General features: G+C 50.1%; 2 protein-coding genes across 5 annotated transcripts in view; both read left to right on the forward strand.

Moving 5' to 3' along the window:
• MAPKBP1 (mitogen-activated protein kinase binding protein 1) overlaps positions 1–6,622 on the forward strand; it is a 56,522-nt gene extending 49,900 nt beyond the window's left edge. For 2 of the 3 annotated variants that reach the window (XM_077127542.1, XM_077127543.1), the window contains exons 24-31: positions 433–599; positions 858–1,006; positions 1,130–1,327; positions 1,502–1,586; positions 1,898–2,181; positions 2,367–2,963; positions 3,401–3,486; positions 4,262–6,622. In XM_077127542.1, coding sequence (XP_076983657.1) covers positions 433–599; positions 858–1,006; positions 1,130–1,327; positions 1,502–1,586; positions 1,898–2,181; positions 2,367–2,963; positions 3,401–3,486; positions 4,262–4,489 — 1,794 coding nt within the window. In that variant the 3' untranslated portion in view covers positions 4,490–6,622. The remainder of the gene's footprint in view (positions 1–432; positions 600–857; positions 1,007–1,129; positions 1,328–1,501; positions 1,587–1,897; positions 2,182–2,366; positions 2,964–3,400; positions 3,487–4,261) is intronic. The other variant, XM_077127544.1, reaches the window with a different exon arrangement.
• A 176-nt stretch (positions 6,623–6,798) lies between these two features.
• Positions 6,799–15,897, forward strand: JMJD7 (jumonji domain containing 7). 2 transcript variants are annotated; one of them, XM_077127546.1, is made up of 8 exons: positions 6,799–6,917; positions 13,175–13,328; positions 13,414–13,667; positions 14,017–14,073; positions 14,595–14,690; positions 14,942–15,018; positions 15,268–15,427; positions 15,551–15,897. In XM_077127546.1, exons 1-8 carry the CDS (start codon positions 6,854–6,856, stop codon positions 15,637–15,639), a joined length of 951 nt encoding a protein of 316 aa, XP_076983661.1. In that variant the 5' UTR covers positions 6,799–6,853; the 3' UTR covers positions 15,640–15,897. The 2 variants fall into 2 exon arrangements, with proteins under 2 accessions (XP_076983661.1, XP_076983662.1); XM_077127547.1 differs by lacking the exon at positions 15,551–15,897 and having other exon boundaries at positions 14,845–15,018; positions 15,268–15,379.
• Positions 15,898–16,709: the final 812 nt, after the last annotated feature.

Below are 16,709 nucleotides of genomic sequence, written 5' to 3' on the forward strand. Positions count from 1 at the left end.
TGCCAGTTGCTGAGGCCTGAGCGCTAGTTTAACCATATGTATACACCCATGTCCCTTGTGGTACATGGGTAACCTCAGCTGCAGAGCTAGGGTGGTGCTGGCTAGGTTCTATGGTATGGTGATTAGGGTGAGCAAGGAAGGGAGCTAGGGTGGAGAGGCAAAGGTAGCTTTTGCCCTGGCTGGGTTCCCTGGAGGACTCTTGGTGTGAGGTAGTGGTTGGAGGTTGTCAGCCTAGGGTGCTAATATAATTCTCCCAGAAATACAAGAACACCAGCTGGAGCCCAGCTTGGCTTCTTGGCATCTGTCCTCAGAGTTGGGATATTCAGCTTCCCTCAGAATTGGTTCACATCAAACCCTTGCCCTCCTCCACCTCTTCTCCATGGTCCTTGTCTCATGTCAGCAAATCCAGTTACGTCCCTTGTTTGTTCCCAGAATGAAAAACCTCCTCGACCTCAGGCTTCTCAACCCTGTTCCTGCCCCCATATTATCCGATTGTTGTCTCAAGAGGAAGGGGTCTTTACCCAAGATCTGGAGCCTGCTCCCACAGAAGATGGTATTGTCTACCCGGAGCCGAGTGACAGCCCTATCCTGGATACCAGGCAAGGGTCCTGCCCTAGCCAGACCTCATGGGGCTTGCAGCTCCTAGTTTTCCCTTCCCTCTGAGTGTTTGCTGTTCTTCTCTCTTTACTCTCCATAGACTTTGTGGGGAGGGCTGGCCTCCAGGGTACTCAGAGCTTACCTTCTACTTCATCCCTAGTCTTGCTCACAGGTGGAGGAGAAAGAAGGCAGGAATCCATGCAGCTGTGGCTCACCTCTTTTTACTGCTTTTTCTTTCCTCTGCTGCCTGGCCTTGTTAGCAGTGAGTTCCAGGTACAGGCCCCAGCCCGAGGGACCCTGGGAAGAGTGTATCCAGGCAGCAGGGGCTCAGAGAAGCACAGCCCTGACAGTGCCTGCTCTGTGGATTACAGCAGCAGCCGTCTTTCCAGCCCTGAGCACCCCAATGAAGGTGAGGCTTCAGCCCTGAGGGAGGAGTCAGGACCACATAGACCATGTACTGAGGTAGGGGAGGAGGTTCTGGTGACAGGTGGGTGCAGCACCATGCTTGTCTCTCTTACCCGCCACATTCCAGACTCTGAGAGCACGGAGCCCCTGAGTGTGGATGGCATCTCCTCAGACCTTGAAGAGCCAGCTGAGGGTGATGAGGAAGAGGAGGAAGAGGAGGGAGGCACTGGCTCCTATGGGCTGCAGGAAGGCAGCCCCCATACCCCGGACCAGGAGCAGTTTCTAAAGCAGCACTTTGAGACTCTAGCCAATGGGGCTGTTCCAGGTGTGGTCAGAGAACTGGCATCTGGTCACTCAGTCTGCCTTTTTATCTTCCTTGCATAGCTGAGAGGGAGGGTCCATGATTGGGCCATGCCCTGGACTTTCCTTCTAGGGGAGGCAGAATCTGGCATAAGGGCTTGGCCTTTGATTCATCTCATGATTTCTGTCATCCTGGCAGGGTGCCAGGTCCTGTTGCCGGAGAGGACAGAGTCTCAGAGCATCTCTTCACGATTCCTATTGCAAGTGCAAACCCCCCCACTCAGGTACAGAGACTTCCCACAGCAGCTCCAGCTCTCCCACAGGAGCTCTGGCTCTCCTGCCCTCCCAGTACTCCCAAAAGGGCCGTTCCTGCCTGAAGGGCAGCATGCAACCCTGTTCTCTCAAGGTTCTGTCTTCCCATGCCCAAGGGTATTTTAGCACTTCTGATTTTGGACTTAACCAGCCTAGCCCCAACCCTGACTGGCCTGTCCTTCTCTTCAACACCTCTCTGGTGGTTTGAAAGCTTCTCACCATCTTCTCACCATCAGGAGCACTGAGCCTTCTGTGGGCTTTCTTCTACATTTCACCCCTATAGGGAACCATCCCCATCCTCCTCAAGCCTGGCTCTGAAGTTGAGACCAGTCCAGATGCCACAGGCATCTAGTGAGCAGCTCAGAGGTAATGGTGCTACTCTCCTGGGAGTACCCCCAGAGGTGGAACTGTCCTCTGGCAATCCCAGTCCCCAGCAGGGTGTCCCTGTGCTGTTGCCACGACGCCGTCTGAATCCGGACAGCAGCTGGACAACTGAGAGAGCAGCCACAGCTGGCCCCTCAAGTGGACTCCAGAAAGCCCAATCTGTGCACAGTCTGGTGCCACAGGGTGAGGAGCCTGGTGAACTCAGCTCTGGGTTGAGAGGAGCATGGGAGCCTGACATGCCACTGTGCTTACCACCGGGTGTCCCTTAGTGGGTGTGTTCAGGAAACACAGCTTCCAGGGATTGAGCCTTAGTGCCTGGAGTACCTTCTTCACCGCCTGACCTGTGTTTATCTGTGTCTTCTCTGCAGATGAGGCCCTTCAACCGGCCCCATTCCTCTCACGAGAGCTTGAGACCCAAGAGGGCCTGGGCTTCCTGCCTCAGGGTGATGGCCATCTGTCTCGGCCCCACTCCTACCAGAACCCCACCACCAGTTCCATAGCCAAGATATGCCGGAGCATCTCTGTTGGGGAGAACCTAGGCCTGGCAGCTGAACTACAAGCCCCTGCCCCCATCCGCCTCTCACCACTCAGCAAGCTGGCCCTGCCCAGCCGGGCTCATTTTGTCCTGGATATCCCCAAACCACTACCTGACCGTCCTACCTTGGTCACATTCTCACCTGTAACTAAGGGCCGGACTCCTTGTGAGGCAGAACAGCCTAGCTCCCCAGCAGGCCTGGGAAAAGCTCACAACACATCTGAGAGAAGGGCCTGTTTGGGGGAGGGTACCATGCCCAAGTCTAGGACAGACTGTCAGGCTCAGCCTGGGCCCAATAGCTCCTGTACCCAGCACCTGCCAGTCAGCAGCCTCCTCCGAGGCCCTGAGAACTTGCAGTCCCAATTCCTTGAGAAGACTCCCAGGCCCATGGAATGTTCCAGGCCAGGGGCAGCCCTGAGTCAGAACTCAGGTGTGCACAACTCCCCAGCTCTCATCTTCTGTTCTGTCCTTTCTCTCCTGTCACTGTTGGCCACTCTCTGCCTCTGTTCCATTTCTGTATGTCCAGCTTCTGGCGTTTTTCATCCTGTCTGCTCCTGTCTTGCTCCATAAATCACCTCTGATGGTGAGACACTCCTGCCAACCTCCACGATCTCCCCATCACCCACTTAGCCCTTCAGTCCCTTTTGGATCACGGGGCTGGGGCTGGACCTCTCCTTCAGACTTTGTTTTTTATGTGGCATTGAAGAGGGTGTAGGGAGGGAAGGAGGCAAGAGAAAAGGATTGGGGGCAAGTGGAGAGGGTACAGTGCTGGGGGTGTGAGGCCTCTCCTCCTCTGAGCTGCCCCTGGGTGGGGACAACTGAAAGGACAGCATACCAGCCTCACTGTACTGAATCCATCCCTTCCAGAACTGGTGGCAAACCTGGAGCAGTGTGAGCAGGTGGTAGCAGAGCTCCAGGGCAGTGTACGCCAGGCTGTGCGACTCTACCATTTAGTGAGTATTGGGCACCCATCATCAGGAAGATAAAGATAAATGTGCGTGGCACTAGGTGTACTCTAGTTCAGAGTGTCTCTACGTGTGTCATCTCAGAGTATGTCAGCGGCACTCTGGTAGTAACATAACTACGTACCCAGAACAACAATGCTAAAGTTCTCCCACTGACAGAGTGGAATAACCAAGAATATCCTGGGCAAAGTAGATGAGTGAATTAGAGTCCAGACCAGATCTATTGAATCTATCGGTCATTTCTGGCTGGGAGCTACAGATTTCCTTAGATAGGAGGGTTACACTGGGAAACCACATGTCCTGGTTTGCTCAGGATAATCCTAGTTTATGCGTCTTGTCCCAGTGTAATTATCAATATCACTTCTTTTCATTTTCAAAATTTTTTTGGTTACCCTAGACATAGGGGGACAGTCCAACAGGCCCAGGTCTTGAAAGTGGAGTCTGTTTGTGTTGTAAGGAACTGCAAACATGATGTAGATGGGGTCCATAAATCTGAAGGAATCCTCATTTGGGGTCACCCTGAGATTCTTCTTCCATCATGTATGCCTTGTACCAGGGGCATTTCTGGTCTTACTTGCTGAACTTGGAGTGTGGCACTCCTAGCCATACCCAGCTGAACATGCAGCCTCTTCTTCTGGGGCCCCTCCCTTTTATATACCCTCTATTCTTTTTTCAGTCCCTCCATTCTTCCTCCAGCTATACCCTCCATTCTTTTGACAGTCCCTCCATTCTTCCTCAAACTCACTTCTGGATCCTCTTGCAGGTGGCTGGCTGTAAGACGCCCTCAGCAGAGCAAAGGCGCATCACTCAGCTTCTCAGAGACACCTTCTCCTCAGTGCGGCAGGAGCTAGATGCCCTGGCTGGGACAGTACTCTCCAGCCCTGCTGGGAGCCCTGGCACTGTGGGAGCTGAGCAGACACAGGCCCTGCTAGAACAGTACTCAGAGCTGCTGCTTCGAGCTGTGGAGCGGCGCATGGAAGGCAGACTCTGAGTTCCAGAAGCATATCCCAAGTGAATGCTCCCCCTATTTCAAACTGTAGCCCCACTTCCACTCCCAAAACCTGCAAGGATGCTTAGAATGGATAGCAGGTATCAGTAATCAGAGGGAAAGCAGTTTTCCCAGTGGTTCCTCATGGGGCTCCTGTATTTATTAATTTATTTCCCTGACTGTTGCCTCATTTCCTTGGAACTCCTGCCTCCACAACCCCTCCAGTATGCTCATGGCAGGGGTAGGTCTTGAGTCTGTCATTTTGGTGCTGTGAGGGGTTGGAAGGCAGCCTGCCCCACATGAGAAAACTGGGAAGAGCTGATCCGCTCTTCTTTGAAGCCATTTGAAATTACTGCAGGGATCAGCTCCCTGGGGTGGAGCATACACAGGGTATTTTGTGAGGTATAGGTGATAGGTGATATGCTATTCAGTGCCCTTCAGATAATGGGTGAGGGTGGGGCTGGGGGTTCACCTCTACCTCCATTCCCCTCCCAAGCCAGCTGCACGCCCCTGGCTGCCAGAGCAGGGATTATCCATTTTCCCCTATCCCTGGCAGTTTGGAAGGGCAGAATCTCCTGGCCTTCAAAGGTATCCCCAGCCATTAGGAAGCTTGAGTTGGCATTAGGGCCTGAGCCCCCACATTCTACTCCTATTGCCCCTCTAAGGGCATCGTCTCTATCCCTGTGCACCCCCTCTCCCTTTCTGTCATGGCCAGAGCCTGGGAGCCAGCTGTGGGACATTGCTGCAGGACAGTAAAGCCCTCTGCTGGGCAAACATGAAGTCCCAGCCTCCTTTCCTCTGCCCTTTGGTCTTCCTCATCTTCCTTGTTACCACTGGGCTGCTGGAGCCCAGAGGTCGTGTCACCTTCTGTCAGAAGGTTGTGTTGGAATTTCCCTCATGGTTTACAGGGTCCCAGCCTACTTTCTACAGCACTTGGCCGCAAATGAAATTTTCTCACAAGTACAAACAGAGTTTAGAGTTCATTACTAGAGTACTTGGCTGGCTGCTTGTGTGCCTGGTTTCCTCTTATGTCCTTCCCCAGCTTCACTGTCCTGGCTTTTGCAGAATTCAACAGAGTATGGAAAGGAATGGAACACATGAAACCCAATTTCCAGATTATAGCTGCTATGAGATTCCTGTAGTTCTGGGTTAAAGGAGTCTCTCCAAAGGCAGGGCTGGGCCACCCAGGGGACCTCTGGATGCTGTAGGTTGAGGGGAGGGAGGTACATGGAACTGCAGCCAGGGCCAAGAGACACACTGGAAAGGTGGCAGGTGGGACAAGTAAGTGGCAAAGGTGAGGAGATAGATTAGAATTAGAAGGGATAGTTTGAGGGGATAAGGGAGGGAGATGGGGCACAGTAGGCAGGTAGAATGGGACCAAATAATGTGAGGCAGTTGTTGCAGCAGTTGGGGTGAAGGATGTGTGTCTCTGGGCCCTGTTGCTTTTCTGCCCCAAGTAGTCAGGGCAGCTTTACCACAGTGTCAGGTACAGAAGCCCATTTGCCAAGTTGAACTGGCCTTTGGGACATGCTGGCTGCATGGGCAGAGGCTTATAAAGAAATAGGATTCAGAAGGGTTCCCAACTCTTGTTTGCATCATCAGCCCAAGTGCACTTGAAGAGATCAAAGCCTGTTGCACCCCACCCTTCTCTACTATCACCATCTGCAAGGCCAAAGTGCAAGGAAATTCTGGCCCCAACTCTGCAGCTACCTTTCTCAGGCTTAGAAATCCACTCAACTCCATCCCCTGCCACAGCCCACTCCGCATAGGGCTCAGTCAGACCTGAACTCCTGGGCAACTTATCTTCAGCCTGCCAGAACCTCCCTAGGAGGGAGCTACACTCCCAAGGCTTGTGAGAAGGGCGCTGCCGTTTCCCTACCTTCCTGCCTAGTGTGGGGGATCTTAGGGGCCGGTACCGGGGCCCTGTTCCCTTCTGCATGTCTGAGGCCACCGGCAACTGCCGCCCCCTTTCAGATTTGTCCCGTCCCAATTTTCAAAGCCCTTTATTTATAACTTTTATACTTCATCCAGGCCGTGGCGCTCCTTTCCTCCCCGGGCCGTACGTGGTCGGGCCTGTTTTTAACGTGTTCGTTTGTATTGATGTATAAACTCATCAATAAACTCAATTATTTGTTATATTTGGGGTGACAGTGAATGGCGGAGGCAAAAGAAAGCCGTTCTCTTTATGTGAATTCGGTTGCGGGATCCAGCATGCACTCCGAAGAGTTAAGGGGGCGGGACTTGGTAATGGGGTTGGGACTGGGAGGGCTGGGGGTGGGGAGATCGGAATCTGGGGGTGGAGCCTTGGGAGAGGCGGGCCCTCAGCGAGGGGAGGGCTGGGAATCGGACCGCGGCGAAAACAGAGTCATGGCGGAGGTGGTTTTGGACGCTGTGCGGCGGGAGTTACGAGAATTCCCGGCCTCTGCAAGGGGTGAGTCGGTTCTCAGAAGCATGGGCGTCTTCGCATAGGCAGCGGAGCACCCTCAGGACGTGGGAGGAGCCTTGGCCTTCCTGGAAATGTAGTCCAGGGAGTCGGGTGTGCCCTGGCTGGTCCTTCCTGGAACGCTGACACCGCGGCGCATCTGCCTCATTCCTGTTCTCAAGGAGCTCAGAACCACGTGCAAATGATTAATTGCTGGCCCCACTCTGATAATTTTTCTGTCGCAACCCAGGGGATGGGTCCTCAGCTCTTCTCCTGTGTCGGCCACCCTTGTGGCTCCCTATTCACTTTATTCCCAAGGCCAGATCCTGTCTTGACCTTGCTTCTATCCTGTGTTTCCCCATCAGCACCGCACTGAGTAGTCTGCTGTTGCCCTTCCTGACCTTTCCTGTTGTATAAGTTTTTTTCTTAATATCAAACATACGTATGTTGTGGTCTGAACCCTGCTGGATGGAAACTGCCTCCTTTGCTCAGAACAGACTCCTATGAGCAGTGCTCTGGGCAGTGCAGCGCTTCGGCCGAATGGGACGCAGCTGTGCCGGTGATCCACCAATCTTGCACTGATTATTTTTCCTTCTTTGTTTCCTTTCTCTGTCTCTCTTTTTTCTTCTTCCATACTATTTCTATTTCTAAATGCGGTCTTAACCACTGAATATCAATACAGAAACATACCATTTAAAAAGAACTAGCATATAATATAAAAAAGGTTAAGATTCCCTCCCATCTCAGACTCCCAGTTTGCATCCTTACAGAAATATCCTGTTTATGCTCATGTACATACGTGATTGTGTATCACAAATAACAGCATGCTGAACACCTTCTTCTAAACTATGTGTCTTAATCATTCCATATGATTCCATATCCGTATCTATCTTTTTCCCACCTGTGTACCGGGGCTGTAATCTACTTAATCAGCCTACTATTGATAGTCATTTAGGTTATTCCCAATCTATTTGCAGTATTCTGAGTGTTTATTTAACAGATACTTATTAAGCACCTTTATGTGCCAGACTCTGTCCAGTGTATTTGGAATATGTCACTGAACAGAACAATCTCTGCCTTTGTGTAACTAACATTCTAAGTGAGGAAACAGTTAATCGCAGGTACACTAAACGAGTAAATTGTATAGTAGGTTAGAAGATGCTATGTGCTAGGAAAAAAAAAAGTAAAGCAGAATGAGGGGACTCCGATTATGGAGGTGAGGTAAGGGGCTGACTACCAATTTAAATAAGATGATCAGGTTACACTTCATTGAGAAGGTGACATCTGAGCAAACTGGAAGGAGGGAAGGGAGTGACCTGCACAGACGTCTGAGGAATGGCATTCCAGGTACAGGGCACAGCCTAGGCACACATCCTAAGGTGACTGTACACCTGGTGTGTTCAGCGAGTGTGGCTGGAGTGGTTTATGTGCATGTGTATTTTGTTGAATAAATTCCTAGCAGAGGAATTATTGGGTCACAGGGATTATTTTGGATCTCTTCTGAATTCTCTCACTTTGAGCCAAGGAGAAAAAAGTGGCCATTCTCAAAAGGAAACCTGTTAAATAGGTAGAAAATAAAAATGAACTAAAAGCAGAAAATGCAAAGTATATAAAAGTGGCATATATTTTAAAAATCCCAATGAGAATGAGGAGATTTGCTGAGCCCCAAATCACCTTCTCTGAAGGTGTGACTGAAGGAATGGGCTGCTATAACTGGAATGACCTTTTCTCAGTTTCTTCCTTCTGCATTCCTCTGTGTCCTTGGCAGTTTCCATCTTGCCTTTTGCCAAAGAAGAAAAGCTCTCTCCATTTCAGTTTCCCCAGGGTCTTCCCAGTCAGTTCCAGTTTCTTATCTAAAGACATGTTCAATTTCCAACTGATTGCAAAGATGATAGGCTTCCCTTAGGAGACATGGTGTGTGTGGGGGGGCAGACTTGAGCATGACCTCAGAGATACAGGTGAGAACAGAGGCCACACGCAGCAGGATGTAGAGAACACTGAAGTTATGCCTTGAGGATAAAAATAAAGCCAAGCACTGCACCCTTTATGAAGGCCAGGGTAAGGGCCTTCCAGTCTGAGTGAGCAGGAAGAACAAATTGTGGTGCTTCCTAAGAAGAGAGTGTGTGGAAAGGGGCAGGCACAAGGCAGAAGGAAACAAGACTGGAAAAGTACGTAGGGCCTGATTAGGGAGCACTTTGCATGCATGCCAGGGCAGACTTTATTCTGTGGGTAGTAGTGGTAAGCCATCAAAGACTTTTTTAATAGGGGTGTGGCAGGAGGAGATTATAGTTTAGGAAAATCCCTGGGACTCAAGTGATAGGTGCTTTGAGAGGGAAGGGAATTAAGCAAGGAATTGAGTTAGGTCTCTGCGGTAATTAGCCAGGCAGGAAGTATTGAAGACTTTCATTCATTCATCTAGCAAATATTTACTGAGCACAAGTGTGTGCTAGATTCTATTCTAGGAGGTCCTGGGATTATATCAGTGAACAGGACAAGCACACCTGCCCTCATGGAGTTTACATTCTAGCTAGGGAGACAGGCCAGTGAGCTATGTAAATAAGTAAAATATATAGCATGTGAGATAGTGATCAATATTAGCAGAAAAACAAAGTTAAGAAGAGGTACAGGGGTGTTGGGGGACAGTTTACAATTTAAAAAAAAGAGTAGCCAGTGAAGAATGCCTCATCGAGGTGACATGAAGTGAAGACCCAAAATGTAGCTTGAAGGTAGAGCAGTAATATAAGGGTAGAATCAATGGGACTTAGAGGTAACCAAGAGGATGACAGGAGTGAGAGAGAAAGAAGAGTCAAAAAGAAAGATTTGTATTAAGGGTGATACAGGCCCACTGCAGATGTCTGCACAGGTGGCACACTGCACTGTGCTGTTCAGGAAGACCAAAAACAAAGCTCAGCCCTTAAATTTCCTCCAGTAATTTCTCCTGGTAGTCTGTCTCCCCCATTAGGCAGTAAGCTTCTGGGTGATGAGTAGATCATTCTTTGCTATCTCCGCATAGGCCAAGCCAAATGCTGAGCATGTTCCAGGTGCCCACTAAATCTGTGCTGGTAGAGGGCACTTACCAGAGCCTCACCCCACCCAGGCCTCAGTCTTGGGACCTTGGCTCTGCTCATTCTGGAGCTCCCAGCATTGCTTCAGAGACTGCCTTTCCTAATGGGTGATTGGAGGTTGGCCATTCCAGGGTGGGGAGGCTAAGGGTCTGCTGTGCATGGCTCAGGCCTGCCCCACAGATGATTACGGGCTGACAGCAGCCCCTGGCTCTGTGGACTCTTATGGTCCATTCTTGTGTATTTGTGTGTGCTTCATGCTTTTTTCCTTAAATTTCCCCTCTTTTTCTTCTATTCCTGGTTGCCCAGGCTTCTTTGATCACCAGTGAACATTGACCCATGACTCAGTGTAACCTGTCCAGGGAGGGCATCTTTTTTTTTATTGACAAAACAACATACAAACACAAACATTTTTAACATACAAACATTCCATACATGGTGTACAATCAATGGCTTACAATATCATCACATAGTTGTATATTCATCACCATAATCATTTTTTAGAATATTTGCATCACTCCAGAAAAAGAAATTGAGAAAAAAGAAAAAACTAATACATACCATACCCCTTACCCCTCCCTCTCACTGACCACTAATACTTCCATCTACCCAATGTATTTTAACCTTTGTTCTCCCTATTTGTTCAATTTTTTTAATTCATATTTTTTACTCATCTGTCCATACCCTACCTAGATAAAGGGAACATCAGACACAAGGTTTTCACAATCACACAACATTGTAAACGTTATATCTTTATACAATCATCTTCGAGAAACATGGCTACTGGAGAACAGCTCTACAGTTTCAGGTACTTTAGCCACTCAAATACACTCTAAACTGAAAAAGGATAGCTATGTAATATGTAAGAATAATCTCTAGGATAAACTCTCGACTCTATTTGAAATCTCTCTGCCACTGACACTTTATTTTGTCTCATTTCTCTCTTCCCCTTTTCGGTCAGGAAGGTTTCTTAATCCCTTGATGCTGAGTCCCAGCTCATTCTAAGTTTTCTGTCGCACATTGCCAGGGAGGTTTACACCCCTGGGAATCATGTCCCACGTGGAGAGGGGGAGGGCAGTGAGTTCACTTGCCATGTTGGCTGAGAGAGAGAGATCACATCTGAGCACCAAAAGAGGCTCTCTGGGGGTGACTCTTGGGCCTAATTTTAAGTAGGCTTAGCCTATCCTTCGTGGGGATAAGTTTTGTAGGAACAGACCCCAAGATCGAGGGCTCAGCCTATTGATTTGGTTGTTCCCATTGCTTGCGAGAATATCAGGAATTCTCCAAATGGAGAAGTTGAATTTTCCCCCTTTCTCCCCATTCCCCCAAGGGAACTTTGCAAATACTTCTTTATTCACTGTTCAAATCACTCTGGGATTTATCGGGGCATCACACTAACTTGGACAAACCTACAAAACCTACAAAAATCTCATGGCCTATTCAAGGATCCATGTATTTATGGCATTCAATTAAACTGTCCATATAAGTTAAATTAGGAAGCACACTAGTCAAAATATAAATTTCATACCAAATAAACATTTCTCGCTTTAGTCTCACCCAGAAGTTGAAGTTTTAAAATATGAATGACCATCTATTTTCAACACCCTGCAATACTGACATTCCTTTGTTCTTCCTCATGCAACAACAGTTTTTAGTTTGTACATTTAGTCACTATCATTGTACACTCTAGGCATTCCTAGATTGTATCATCTCAGTCTTTATCGTCTATCTTTCCTTCTGGTTTCATGTGTGCTCCCAGCTCTCCTCCCTCTATCGTTCTCACATTCAACTTCATTCAGTGTACTAATGTTATTGTATTACAGTTAGGTAGTATCGTGCTGTCCATTTCTGAATTTTTACAATCAGTCCTCTTGTACAATCTGTATCCCTTCAGCTCCAATTATCCAATATCTACCCTATTTCTATTTCCTGATGGTCTCTGTTCTTGGCTGAAATTCTTCCAGTTCATTCATTAATGTTAGTTCATATTAGTGAGACCATAGTATTTGTCCTTTTGTTTGTGGCCTATTTCACTCAGCATAATGTCCTCAAGATCCATCCATGTTGTTATATGCTTTATGACTTTATCCTGTATTACAGCTATGTAATATTCCATTGTATGTATATCCCACAGCTTGTTTAGCCACTCTTCTGTTGATGGACATTTGGGCTGTTTCCATCTCTTGGCAATTATAAATAATGCTACTATAAACATTGGTGTGCTAATGTTCATTTGTGTCCTTGCCCTCATGTCCTCTGAATAGATAGATACCTAGCAATGGGATTGCCAGATCATATTTCAATTCTAAATTTAGCTTCCTGAGGAACCACCAAACTGCCTTCCACAGCAGTTGTACCATTTGACATTCCCACCAACAGTGGGTAATTGTGCCACGTCCTCTTCAGCACTTGTCATTTCTCTTTTTTTGATAATGGCCATTCTGGTGGGTGTGAGATGATATCTCATTGTGGTTTTGTTTTTTTTTAATTAAAGAAAAAAAAGAAATTAACACAACATTTAGAAATCATTCCATTCTACATATGCAATCAGTAATTCTTAACATCATCACATAGATGCATTCTCATTGTGGTTTTGATTTGCGTTTCCCTAATAGCCAGGGAGATTGAGCATCTTTTCATGTGCCTTTTAGCCATTTGTATTTCCTCTTCTGAGAAGCATCTGTTTATGTCTTTTGCCCATTTTGTAATTGGATTGTTTGTCTTTTTGTTGTTGAATTGAATATTCGCTTTATATATTCTGGATACTAGACCCTTATCTGATATATCATTCCTAAATATTGCCATTGAGTAGGCTGCCTTTTTTCTTTATTGACAAAGTTCTTTGATGCACAAAAGTGTTTAATTTTGAGGAGTTCCCATGTATCTATTTCTTTCTTCAGTACTCCCACTTTGGGTGTAAGATCTAGGAAACTGCCTCCTATTACAAGTTTTATAGAATATTTCTCTATATTTTCTTCTAAAAGTTTTATTGTCTTAGGTCTAATGTTTAGGTCTTTGATCCACTTTGAGTTAATTTTTTTTATAAGGTATGAGATATGAATATTCTTTTGCATATGGATATCCAGTTTTCCAAGCTCCGTTTATTGAAGAGACTGTTCTGTCAGGGAGGACATCCTGTATGCAGGTAGCTTGCTGCAGGAACTGGATCCTGAGGCTTCAACCTCTCGTTCTCCTTTCTCTTAGAGCTCAGCATCCCTCTTGCTGTACCCTACCTGGATGAGCCCCCGACTCCACTCCACTTTTGCCGGAACTGGGTCTGTCCTAATAGGCCCTGCATCATCCGCAATGCCCTGCAGCACTGGCCTGCTCTCCAGAAGTGGTCCCTCCCCTATCTCAGGTGGGAGCTGGCCTGGGCTGGGAGGTGGGTGCTGGTGGGTGCTGGGCCACAACCCACACTTGTGGCTGAGTTTCCATTCATCCAGAGCCACAGTGGGCTCCACGGAGGTGAGTGTGGCTGTGACTCCAGATGGTTACGCTGATGCTGTGCGAGGGGACCGCTTTGTGATGCCTGCCGAGCGCCGCCTGCCCCTGAGCTGTGTGCTGGATGTGCTGGAGGGCCGGGCCCAGCACCCAGGAGTCCTCTATGTGCAGAAGCAGTGCTCCAACCTGCCCACCGAGTTGCCCCAGCTGCTACCGGATCTGGAGTCTCATGTGCCCTGGGCCTCCGAGGCGCTGGGTAAGTGGAGGCAGGGGCAGGTCTCTGGAAGGGGGCAGAGCGGGGGTCAGCCCTAGTTGCTTCTCCTCTCCATTAGAGATGACTAGGCCCACACACTTGGCCCCACAGGGCCAGATGCTGCTCATTGGGCACTCAGGGACCCCAGGCTTTGACAATAATAGATGAACTTCTGAAGCTGGCTGCCTTTCCTTCTGTTTCAGGAGAAGGAAGGGCCTCTTCTCCATGTTCTCCCAACCTCTGCCTCTTTTCCATGGGCTCCCTTCACTTCCTGCCTGGTTATTTGCCCTGGCATCATCGTAGGGATATCTGACATCCTTTCCTAACTTGTTCTCTTCCCTCTGACCCACAGGAAAGATGCCTGATGCTGTGAACTTCTGGCTGGGGGAGGCAGCTGCAGTGACATCTTGTAGGTGTCAGGGAAATACAAAGATGGGAAGGGAGTGGGGGGGAAGGAGGGAAAGTGAGGCCAAAGGAGGAAGACGAGGTCAAGGGTAGAAAGCTGGGCAGGATGGAAGGTGGGCTGACTGTTCTCCATGATTGTTTCTGGAATTCTGGTACCACAAAGGATCTCTCCAAATAGCTGAGGTGGGGGTGAGCTTGGGGGCAGACTGCAGTGTTTCTCTAGATGCCTAGAAATTCTCTGAAGGGCAGCTAGGTCAGGAGGTGAACTTAGGAGTGCCCTGATCACTCAGATTCACCTCTTGGTGGAGAAGAGCCTAGAGCTTGGGGTGGGTGAAGACCCTTGCAGGCAGAGACCCCAGATGCCCACCTGACTCCTTGGCAGCTCCGTGAGCCTGCTTTCACCCTTCATGTGCTCTTCTTTTATGACATAAGCTGTCTTTGAGTACAAGCTCTGGGTGGTTGACTTGGCCCCACCTGTGCTCCTGCCCCTCATAACCCTGCCTGCTGGGCCTTCTTTGTTGGCAGTGCATAAGGACCACTATGAGAACCTCTACTGTGTTGTATTGGGAGAGAAACACTTCCTGTTACATCCGCCCAGCGACCGGCCCTTCATCCCTTATGGTAGGGGACATGGCCTGCAGGAGCTGGGGAAGGAGCAGGTGACCCCGGATAGAGGGAGGGCAGTGAGAGCCCTGGGCAGGCTGGTGCCCGAGGCCTGGGGTGCAGACACAACGTCTCCACTTCACTAAAATACCAGACCTTCTTGCCCCTACAGCTCTAAGGATGAGTGGGAGTGGCTGGGGGTGGAGGCGAAGGGACTGGCAGGTGCCAGGCTGCTGGAGGGGCCGACACCCTTCTTCCCCTGGCTTCAGAGCTGTACATACCAGCCACCTACCAGCTCACCGAGGAGGGCACCTTTAAGGTGGTGGATGAAGAGGCCATGGAGAAGGTGACTGTCTTGTTGCTGGGCCCCAGGAAGAGGGAGGACCCAATATCTCAGGGATGGGGGAAAGGCAAGAGTTTGGGCTCTGAGGGACAGGGCGAAAGATCTGGGATGGTGGCACCTTGCTCTGAAAAAAATCCCCCAAATCTGGGGCTTTCAAGGGCTGAACAGAGTGTGGCCTGTAGGGTTTACCTTTGGAAAGGCCAGAGCTAGAGGGCCTGGGGGCCTATTCCCTGGCATCCACTGTGTCCCCAGGTGCCCTGGATCCCACTGGACCCCTTGGCGCCAGATCTGGCCCGGTACCCCAGATACAGTCAGGCCCAGGCCCTTCGCTGCACTGTGCAGGCTGGTGAGATGCTCTACCTGCCGGCCCTGTGGTTCCACCACGTCCAGCAATCCCATGGCTGCGTTGCCGGTGAGGAGATGCGCCCAGAGGCAGCCCTGCCAAGGCGCAGTGGGACATCTGGGGGTGGGTGGGATGGGAAGACTGTAAGTTAGATGAGGGAGCCTCGTGCTCATGTGTCTGTTCTCCCTGCAGTGAACTTCTGGTACGACATGGAGTACGACCTCAAGTACAGTTACTTCCAGCTGCTAGACTCCCTCACGAAGGCCTCAGGCCTCGACTAAGGATCCTTGGTGAACATTGCTCGGGACCACTTGGGAAAGAGGTTGCGTCCCTCTGGGGCCAGGTCAATTCTAGAGACACCCTGGAGTTTTAGCACCTGCTGCCTGCTGGCCCGAGGTCCAGCTCAGGAGAATCTTGGGATGCAGCGGTCGGGAGGACCGGAAAGTGCCAGGCAGGTGTGGGTGGGAGTTCCCAGGGAGTTGCCCTGCAGGTAAGGCAGCAACCTGTCATAGAGGTGGAATGGGGCTTCAGGCCCAGCATTGCCGCCCACCAGCCTGTGACCTTGGGGAAGTTGCCTCATCTCAGAACATGGCTGTCCTCATCTGTAAAACGGAGATAGTAGTGGCTCCTGCCTCACAGGGCCGTTGTGGGGGTTGAAGGTGAGATCTGTACTGTGCCAGTGGCACAGAGGAAGCGTTCAATAAACAGCAGCTGTGACTCACGTGTTGTGCATTTGCCTTCCAAGGTCTGGTGAGGGGCTGAAGTTTCCGGCAAACATTACAGGGTGGCCCTAATTGGGGGTGAGGGCTGGGTGCAGGCCTGGGCCTGAGGAGCTGCAGCCCAGATTCCTCTGTCCTTGATGCCCACTGTAGCACCTCACTGGGCAGGGGTGGGCAGGCTAGCGTTGGTCTGTCTTGTAACTCTCCAGCCTGGCCTGATTGGCTCCGGGCTTTGCTCCTGCTTTGTTTACTTTTCTTGCTCAGCTCCATGGTCCCCTGGGGGTAATTCCCTGTGTCAGTGAGAACAAGGAGGGGAGGGGCAGAAGCCCCTGGCCCTCCCTCCCCATACCTTCCCTGCCCCACAGCCCACACTGCCCCGGGGGGCTGTTCCCTGCTTCCCAATCCCCCTTCCCCTCTGGACCCCAGGGTGGAAAGAACTCAGGATGGATCCCTAGCCTGGGGACCCTACCTCTTCCCTGGCTACTGCTCACTGCCTGGGCCCCAGGCTGGCTGTCAGCCCACTCTACACCTGGAGAAGACACAGCTCCAGCCCCTCCTGGGAGACAGACACCTGCCGAGCCTGCCGCCCAGTGCCCAGCACCCAGCTCCGATGACGGAGGCCACGCGTCCCT

Source organism: Tamandua tetradactyla, chromosome 14, assembly GCF_023851605.1.
Source record: "Tamandua tetradactyla isolate mTamTet1 chromosome 14, mTamTet1.pri, whole genome shotgun sequence".
Lineage (NCBI taxonomy): Eukaryota > Metazoa > Chordata > Mammalia > Pilosa > Myrmecophagidae > Tamandua > Tamandua tetradactyla.

Bases quoted from the DNA above. Each gene is read 5' to 3' on its own strand.
- JMJD7 (XM_077127546.1), top strand. From the start codon at position 6,854: ATGGCGGAGGTGGTTTTGGACGCTGTGCGGCGGGAGTTACGAGAATTC. The intron at 13,668-14,016 runs GTAAGTGGAGGC...TCTGACCCACAG, and splicing joins CTGGGCCTCCGAGGCGCTGG to GAAAGATGCCTGATGCTGTG. The intron at 15,019-15,267 runs GTGACTGTCTTG...CTGTGTCCCCAG, and splicing joins ATGAAGAGGCCATGGAGAAG to GTGCCCTGGATCCCACTGGA.